The sequence below is a fragment of the Chiloscyllium plagiosum genome, chromosome 48, assembly GCF_004010195.1.
Source record: "Chiloscyllium plagiosum isolate BGI_BamShark_2017 chromosome 48, ASM401019v2, whole genome shotgun sequence".
NCBI classification, from domain to species: Eukaryota; Metazoa; Chordata; class Chondrichthyes; order Orectolobiformes; family Hemiscylliidae; genus Chiloscyllium; species Chiloscyllium plagiosum.
This window is the reverse complement of record NC_057757.1, coordinates 2451036-2460355: the sequence shown is the minus strand read 5'-3', so window position 1 is coordinate 2460355 and position 9320 is coordinate 2451036. Positions and strand designations below refer to the sequence as shown.

Below are 9320 nucleotides of genomic sequence, written 5' to 3'. Positions count from 1 at the left end.
AAGGGAGGATGAAGGGGAGAGGTGAGTTGAGGGGAATGGGTGAGGTCTGAGGAGGCGAGAGAAGGAGCTGTGCCAGGAGGGAGAGGTGGAAGGAGGAAGGGAACGGGGATGGGGTGGTCGGAGCGTGTGTTTCGGGAGGTTATTGGCATGACACAATGAGGAAAGATGGAAGGTGATATGGGGGCATGGGAAGGAGGAGGGAATATGGTGAGAGGGGTCTGGAGAGCAAACTAAGCTTGGGAAACAAGGAGGAAGGTGGTGGGAGTCAGGGAAAGGGGGTGCAGAATTTGAAGGGTGCATGGTGACATGGGGTGAAAGGTAGGGGCGAGTCACAGTGTGTATTTAAAAGGGAGTGGTGGATTACTAGGGGAAAAAGGAGAAATATTTGTAATATTAGAGCGACAAGGATGTGGAGGGAAGGGTGAAGGTGATAGAGGGGGAAATTGAGGAAGCTCATAGGCAAACAGGAGGAGTTAAGGGGAGGATGGTGGTGAGGGGTGAATGCTGGTGTTGTGGAGACAGGAGGGGGGGATGGGAGGGAAGAGTGGTTGCTGATACTGAGTGACTTTGAGTTCTCTTGGTGTGCAGAGATTTAGTTTTTTTTAACTTCAATGTGCGCGGTCATTGTTGGAATCTGTTTCTGGCCACAGGTTGGGATCCTGATGCTGCTGTACGATGCAGATGGATTCCCGCCTGGTTCCAAGAGGGCAGCGCCGCCGAATGGACTCCCCGATTCGAACCGAGGATCTGATGAGCGACGTGGAGTTCCTGCCACCGTCCGCCCCCAGCTCTGCCCCACCCAGCCCGCGCCTCACCTCGGCCGCCGACGAGTCCCGAATTGGACTCTCCGCTGCCTCCGTCGCGGCCCGCTCCCTGCCCAGCAGCCCCCATGCCAGCTTCGTCGCCACCACCACCTCCTCAGAGATGACGGCCAGGCTGCACTCCTCGCTGGGAGCTGCCCACTCGTCTTCTCCCCCTTCCTCCTCCTCCGTAGGTGCCCCCACCTCTCGCTCCAGAGAGACATTGCAGCGGGGAGGTGGGACTGATTTGGCGCGCTCAGGACCTCCCTGGCAGCCTGACCCTGTGCTCAGGCTGACTGCCAGCAGCCAGACCGGGCTGGGCCACCTGCATGAGGTGGCAGGGCCGGGAACCCACGAAACCACCACCTCCCACCGACCCAAGTCTGTCCAGTTTTCCGACAAGGCCCCTGGGCTGATGGTACCCCCTGGTCCGATGGTACCCCCTGGTCTAGAAGAACCAGCCATGCAAGCGGTCCAGCGACTCTCCAAAAGGGCAGAAAGTAGCGACGGGACAAAGGTAAATCTGCGTTTTAGAAATGACACTTAAAGTGCTGGTGATGTACGGCCAACACACGTTTTAAAAGTTCGCACTTTAGAAACAGTGTCCCAAATTTGTCAATCACATTACAGCAAATTCGCGTTAACGAAATGCGTGTTATAGCACAGCCACCTGTACCATCGCTCACTCCAGATACTGTAGTGGGGGGATGTTGAGGTGAATACCAAACCTGTATTTGTGTGTGTATATCCCAAATGAAAGTGTTACTGGGATGAGATAAGGTGGTGTAGGAAGGGGCTGACATGAACCAGCAGAGAGCAGTTGGGCTGAGTGGCCTGTTTCTGTGCTTTTCTATTCAGGACACCTCTACCCAAAGATCTTTTATTTTCATCTTCAGTCTGGCTGGTTTTGATTTGTGCATCTGGACTCTGCGCTTGCAAGAAAGGAGGAGAATAAACAAAATGCTGAGGGGTGCATCTCAGCCCCTTTCCCATTACTGGCCAAGAGTACTACGTAAACGATTTCTTGTTTAGGTGGGCACGGTGTATGTAGCAGTTTGCTGCCAGGACTGCTGTTTGTTGTCCGTACAGGGTATCCCATCCTTAGCAACTCCACGGCTGGTTAAGAATCACCTTCTTGCTGGGTTGGATTTATCGGTCCATATCAAGTTAAGCAGCATTTGTCCTTCCCTCAGTGGAACAATCAGCGAGTTTTGTTGACAGTGCCGACATTTACATGCTCAGTCTTTGCTGATTCCTGGAGCAGTGCACTGTCCTATGAGGAGAAATTGAGGAGACTGAGCCTATACTCGCTAGAGTGTAGAAGAATGAGGGGTGAACCCATGGGAGTATACAGATTTCTTGCAGGATTCAACAGGAAGGGTACTACAGTAAATTGTTTTTATTAACCATTACCTATGGGACCAGGAGTATGCTAGAACTAGAATCCCTACAGTGTGGAAACAGGCCCATCGGCCCAACTAGTCCACGCTGACTCTCCGAAGAGTAACCCACCCCGACCCATTCCCCTACCCTATATTTACCCCTGACTAATGCATCTAGCCTACACATCCCTGGACACTATCGCCAGTTCACCTAACCTAATCTTTGGACTGTGGGAGGAAACCAGAGCACCCGGAGGAAACCCACGCAGACACGGGGAGAATGTGCAAACTCCACACAGACAGTCACCCAAGGGTGGAATCGAACCAGGGTCCCTGGTGCTGTGAGGCAGCAGTGCTAACCACTGAGCCACCGTGCCACCCCTTTTTTTCATGCTGGTTCATCAAATGTTCTGGTTGATCAAAAGGTCCGTATAATCAACGTAAAAACATTCACTAAGTAATAACAACGTGATGCAGGGGGTATATACATCACTGTTATACTTTATTTACAGCATAGATCACTTAATGAGAATGCAACTTTGCCTTAAGTCAAACTTATTGGCCGAGAATTTTCTCACTCCCACCCTCAACTGACTACTTGCGGATCGTGCATACAGTTTTTTTTTAGTTAAGTAATTTGGAGGTTTATCAAGAGTGCTGGTTCATAAGGTGCCAGTTCAAACAAAGTTTGTTGTAGTTCCTGCCCAGGGTAGGGTGGAATGCATAGAACCAGGGGGACACAGTCTCAGAATAGGGAGCAGGCCCTTTGGGACTGAGATGTGGAGAAATGTCTTCAGACGGAGAGCTGTGAATTGCTGAAGTTCTCTACCCTAGGGGGCTGAGGAGATTATCACCAGACCATATGACTGTCTGTCATTAGCAAGAGATGATCAGTGGTTTACCTAGGGTCACCACGTCTCAGGTGAGATTGAATTGATTGTCATGTGTACTGAGACACAGTGAAAAGCTCTGTCTTGTGAGCAATACAGGCAGATCATAGAGTTAAGTAGCATAGATAATAAATAATAGGTAAACAGCGGCAAAAACAAAACACAGGTACAAGCAAATATTAAGAGTTTGTGAGTCCATTCAGTATTCTAACAACATTAGAAACTGTTACGAAACCGGCTGGTGCGTGTACCTTCAGGCTTCTGTACCTTCTCCCCGATGGTAGAGGTTGTAGAAAAACGTTGCCAGGGTGGGATGGATCTTTGAGAATGCTGGTGGCTTTTCCTTGACAGCGGGGCCTGGTAGATGGATTCTATAGATGGGAGGTTGGCCTTTGTGGTTGTCCGGGCCGAGTTCACCACTCTCTGTAACCGTCTCCGATCTTGAATGGTACAGTTGCCATGCCAAGTAGTGATGCATCCAGACAGAATGCTCTCAATGGTTCACCTATAAAAGTTGGCAGGGGTATTTGGCATCATGCCAAATTTTCTCAGCTGTCTGAGGAAGAAGAGCCATTGTTGGGCCTTTGTAACCAGTGCGTCCACATGAAGAGTCTAAGAAAGCTTGTTGTGGAGGACCACTTCCAGAGCTTGACACTCCCCACTCGTTCAACCTTTGTGCTGTTAATGTGTAGGGGGGCATGAGTAACATCCTGCCAAAAGTCAATAATGAGTTCCTTGGTTTTGTTGGCATTGAGAGTTAGGTTGTTCTCAGAGCATCATTTTTCCAGGTCTTCCACCTCCCGGCTGTAGTCTGTTTCATCACCATCTGAGATTTGACCGACTATAGTCGTGTCATCAGCGAACTTGTACATGGCATTAGTCTGATATTTGGCGACGCAGTCATGGGTATACAGTGAGTACAGTAGGGGGCTGAGTACGCACCCCTGGGGGGCTCCAGTGTTAGTGATGATGAAATATTGTCCCCAATCTTCACTGATTATGTCCTATGGATCAGGAAACTGAGAATCTAATTGCAGAGAGTGGGGCTTAGACCGAGATCACAAAGTTTAGTAATCAGTCTCGAGGGAGTAATAGCATTGAAGGCTGAACTGTGGTCAGTGAGTAGGATTCTTATGTAGCTATTCTTGGTGTCAAGATGTTCTCGGGAGAAGTGAAGGGCAAGTGATATGACATCTGTTGTGGATCTGTTGGTCTGATAGGCAAATTGGAGTGGGTCAAGAGTATTGGGGAGGGGATGTCTTCATGGTAACCTCAACTGGTTTGGGAATCAGACCCATGCTTTTGGCACTGTTCTGCCTAGCCATGTTCAAACCAGAGACTGGTAGATTGCTAGATATTAAAGACATCAAAGGGATCTAGTGTGGGAAAATGATGTTGAGGTCGAAGGTCAGCCATGATCTAGATTGGCAGTCTGTGGGGCCAAATGGCCTTATGATATTTCCATTGTTCCTGCTTCTGCATCTTCTATTGTCAAATTTGATTTAGTTTCGTTCTGGCTGCCGAACTGCAGTGAATGGGGCTTGTACTTGTGTCTTCAGGATAGCTAGAACCAATGTCTTAACCTCTCCAGGGGTGATGCCATAGTTAACTTCCCCATCCTCACCCTGTTCATTTTTCCTCTGCAGGGTGGATCCAGGCACATCTCGGAGATGGAGTCAGTCCGGTCCCACCTGCAGAACATGTTGAAACTCTCCCAGGAGCTCACCTGCAGTGAGTACAGTGTCAATGCCTCTCGGGCTGAAAATTAAAAGGAAGGATGGGGCCAGGGTTAATGCCACAGCACAGCACTTGCCAGTGTTGACTTTTCTACCCCATATCATCCCATAATCGGTCTCACGGTTGGGTGGGGAAGTGGCCAATTGGAGAGCTCCTCAGTGCAGCAGCCAGATTTCTTTTTTTCTTTCAGGGTATTGGGTGCTGGAGGCTAGGCCAGCACTCAGTGCACATCCCTAATTACCCAGTGGGCAGTTGAGATTCAACCGCTGTGAGGTTGGAATTGTGTGTTGCCCAGATTGGGTAAGGACAGCAGTTTCCATCCCGGAAGGACATGAGTGAGCCATATGTGATTTTTTGACTATCAGCAATAGATTTGTGGTCATGGTCATTAGACTCTTAATTCAAGATTTTTAATATTGAATTCAAATTCCACCATCCGGCATGGCAAGATTCTGACCCGACTCCCCAGAACATTACCTGGTTCTCTTGATCAATTGTCTAACGATAATACCACCAGGCTGTTATTTTACCAATGCCCTGTGGTGAGGTTGAATGAGAAGTGTTAGGACCAGCTGAGACTGGCACTGGGAGTATCCCCTCTTCTCGGCTTTGGGGAGTATCCTCCCCAACTTCAGCCTTGCCAGTGATGGTTCCTGATTCAGACGGCACAGTGGCTTAGCGGTTGGCACTGCTGACTCTCAGTGCCTGGGACACTGTCTTGTGTGGAGTTTGCACATTCTCCCCAGTCTGCGTGGGTTTTCTCCCACAGTCCAGAGATCTGCTGGTTCGGTGGATTGGCCATGGGAAATTGCCCATAGTCTCTAGGGATGTGCAGGCTAGGTGGGTGTTGGAGAAATTACCCCAATAAAGCAGAGACCACACAAATCAGATTGGGTGAAATTGACAAGCTGTTTATTACAAGTGATATCGCTGAAAGAGAAATTGACTGGGCTGACACAGAACTGACGGTCTGTGCAGGTAGATCAAGGGTTCTCTTCCTCAAGATGAGGAAGAAGCCAGGTTTTATTATCTTATGAATAAGATTAATTAGAAATGGGGAAAGATATGGAGTAATCTAGTTACAATGATGGTAATTGGAAAATGGTTATCAGATGAATGTTGTGATTCTCATTACAATGCGACACCCTGACAGTATCAATGGGTCAGGAGATTCTAGTCCTCTTCGCAGGTAGGTGCTAATGTCTCTTCTGAAAGGTGCTTCCATTGTCTTGTCCTGGTAGCAATGCTGTTGATGGTGCCTCTCTGTCTGACCTGTTCTTTGTGTGGCTTTGGTATTGCCGAGTTATGAGACTGCCCTCGGGACTTTGGGACAGCTGTGTTGATCTGGCATTGTTAGTGGGTGTTGGGAAGTGTATTCCCTTGTCTGCGAGTGCTGTCTGGTTTCACTTGTCAGCCTGCTTGGTCCCTACTGAGGCATTCTGGATGTTTTTGGTATAGTTTGGCCAAGTTTGCTTTCCTATTATGGGTTGGCAGGGTGGCAGATCTTTTCCCACAGTGGGGTTATCCATGGGGAAGGGTTACAAGGATAGAGTGGAATGTTCTTTGGAGAATCAGTGTAGACTCGATGGGCTGAATGGCTTGCATTCATACTGTATCGGTCTATGATTCTGTGAGTAAGGGGGAAGATACCAAGGGGAATTGTGTTTGTAAGTGAAGCCTGGGGTGACGGGTTTTGTTCTGCTCCCACCCACACAGGCGTAAGCCCCAGTTCCCTGATGTCGAAGGGGATTGATGACCAGCGAGATGACGATTCTTTCGAGAGTGACTGCACCAGTGCCTTACTGAGGTGAGTGGGCAGACTTGAATCAGCAAATGGTTCAGTCAGTTAGACTTGGAGGGTTTGCTTTGTGAATAAATTCTTTTCAACACCAGGAGAGGGGCAAATTATGAGTGGATAATGATGCAATTTACTCTCCAAGACTCTTTGGCTAGTGAATGTTTATGCCCATGATTGCACATTCCCTCTTGGTGGGTCTTTGAGAAGAGAAGCTGAACTGAATGACAAGGGAACGAAGATAGTAGCCAGGGGCACTGGATGCTGCAGACAAGGAGCATTTGCTTTTCTCAAGGGTCTTTTGAAACCTCAGGATGTTGCAAAGAGATTGCCAGCTGACATTGTACTTTACAAAGAGCTGTCGCTGCTGTCATCGATTTGTGCAGAGCAAGATTCCACGAGCGGCAGCACACAGTTGTCACAGGTTGTGGGATGGCAATTGACCAGAATGTCGAGGTGGGATGCTCCAAAGAGCACTGGAATTCTTCACGTTTGCCCAGAACAGCAGAGGAAGGCACTTTGGTTGGTTTGACGTCTGAATGCAAGACAGTGTTGAACCCACCCATCCCTATCCAGCCCCCTTCAGGACTGAAATGGGGATTATCCGCCTGGATGAGGTACTCTGACCTGGGATGTTGACTCCCATGATCTATCGAATCAATCGAGGGAAATATACATTGTGGAAGAGGCCCTTCAACCAGTCAAGTCTACTGCCAAAAATACACAACCAACTTCACTAGTCCCACTTTTCCCCAATAGGCCCACAGCCTTGAATGTTATGACGCACCAAGTGCTCATCTAACTGCTTTTTAAAGATTGAGGTTTCCCATCTCATCTTGTCCCCTGGAGGCGCATTCCAGACACTCAACACCCTCTGGGTAAAAAAGCTTTTCCTCAGATCCCCTTTAACCCTCCCACCTTTCACTTTAAGATTATGCCTGCCCTTGTTATTGACTCTTCAGTTCAGGGGAGTAGCAACTTTATTTCCACACTGTCCATGCCCCTCAAAATTTTACAAACCTCTATTAGGGCGGCATGATGACTCAGTGGTTAGCACAGGGACCAGGGTTTGATTCCATCATTGGGTGACTGCCTGTGTAGAGTCTGCATATTCTCCTCGTGTCTGCATGAGTTTCGTCTGGGTGCTCATGTTTCCTCCCGCGATCCAAAAATGTGTAGATTAGGGTGGATTGGCCATAGTAAGTTACCCCATTAGTATCCAGGGATGTGTAGGTGGGTTAGCCATGGAGGATGCAGGGTTATAGGAATAGGGTAGGGCGTTAGGTCTGGAAGGGCTGCTCTTCGGGGGTGGGATGGGATGGGATGGGGTGTGGTGGGGGTGGGACTGACTTGCTATCACACTATAGGAATTTTATGACGTGTTCCCCCCCCCCCCGACAACCTTCTCTGCTCCAAAGCAAACTTATCCAGCCTCTCTTCATCACTGAAACGCTCCATCCCAGGGCAACGTCCGAGTAAGCCTCCTCTGCACCCCATCCAGTGCAATCACATAGTGCAGTGACTGGAACTGCACACAGTACTTCTGCTATGGCCGTTACAAAGTCTTATACAGCTTCATCACGGTGGAATGCTATCACTGAGTGCGCTGTGGCAGCATTGAGCTAAGCATGAATGAAATTGGATTGTCTGGGTTTAATTCAGGACTTCATATACTGAGCAGCATGACCCTCGGTGAGAGTTGCACAACAGAAATTTGAGGTGGCTCGTTCTGAAACCGCAGTAGCTGTGATGGAGCTTGGACTGAGTGCTAACACCTGCAAGACCACTTTTGAAATACTTACCTTTGATTTGTTGGTGGGTATGACCTAATGGACTGCTCTTTGAGTTCAGTTGTTTCTGCAGGCTGTGTAAGGTCAGGCATTTGCTTCATTTTGTTGGAAGTTTGCTCTTGTCACCCAATGTTCAACTCTCCCTTTCCACTCAACAACCCCCCATTCCCCCCATCGCCCCCAAACCTTCCAAAAACCAGTTCACGGGCTAAAGTCCCAACTTCCTAGCCTCCTCAGCAACTGAAGCCAACCCATCCCCGAGTTCAGCTCTCATCCCTTCCCCGCCTTACGCTCTGGGTTCATGTGAAGTTAAAAATGTTAGAATAGGGTCACCACTGGGCAGATGTCTGGGGGAAGTGGTTTATTCCCTGTGAGCCAGGGTGGGCGTGGTGGCTATCAGGAGCTGACAATCAATGTAATTGTCTGGCTAAAATAGCCCTCACTGATCTGGGCACCTCCTGAGACTGTTTACTATACAGTGACTTTAAAGGACCAGACCAAGTTGAGCAACTGCCCGTGTTGTATGCTCATTGCTGCCGTGGATATGCTACAGACTGGTTACACTACCAGACAAGCAATGTGGAGGCCTGGCTTAATAATCCCAATACATTAGCATATCTTGTGAATTTAAATTCAGCTCATTAAATACGCCTGGAATGGAAATACTTGTTTCAATAATCGTGACCATGAAGCTATCATTGATCATTTAAAACAAAGTGTTCAGTTCACTACTGTTCGTTGGGTGCTGGTAATTTGCTGTAACTGCGTCAGGCCTTCTCGTGACTCCAGAACCATAGCTCTGAGGTTGACTCTTAACTGCCCTCTGAAATGACCCAACAAGATGGTCAGTATGTCAAACCATGAGTAAAAAAAACACTTGACAATGGACTTACCAATGCCACGTGGGAAGCAGTGATTCCGATAGA

General features: G+C 48.5%; 1 protein-coding gene across 12 annotated transcripts in view; it reads left to right on the top strand.

Moving 5' to 3' along the window:
* Positions 1-9320, top strand: part of cntrob (centrobin, centrosomal BRCA2 interacting protein) — a 49361-nt gene that overhangs the window by 2529 nt on the left and 37512 nt on the right. For all 12 annotated transcript variants that reach the window (XR_006310314.1, XR_006310313.1, XR_006310316.1 and 9 more), the window contains exons 2-4: positions 651-1317; positions 4719-4803; positions 6526-6616. Coding sequence is in view for 6 of the 12 variants with exons in the window: in XM_043683474.1 (XP_043539409.1) it covers positions 676-1317; positions 4719-4803; positions 6526-6616 (818 nt within the window). In the remaining 6 variants the exon portion in view is untranslated. The remainder of the gene's footprint in view (positions 1-650; positions 1318-4718; positions 4804-6525; positions 6617-9320) is intronic.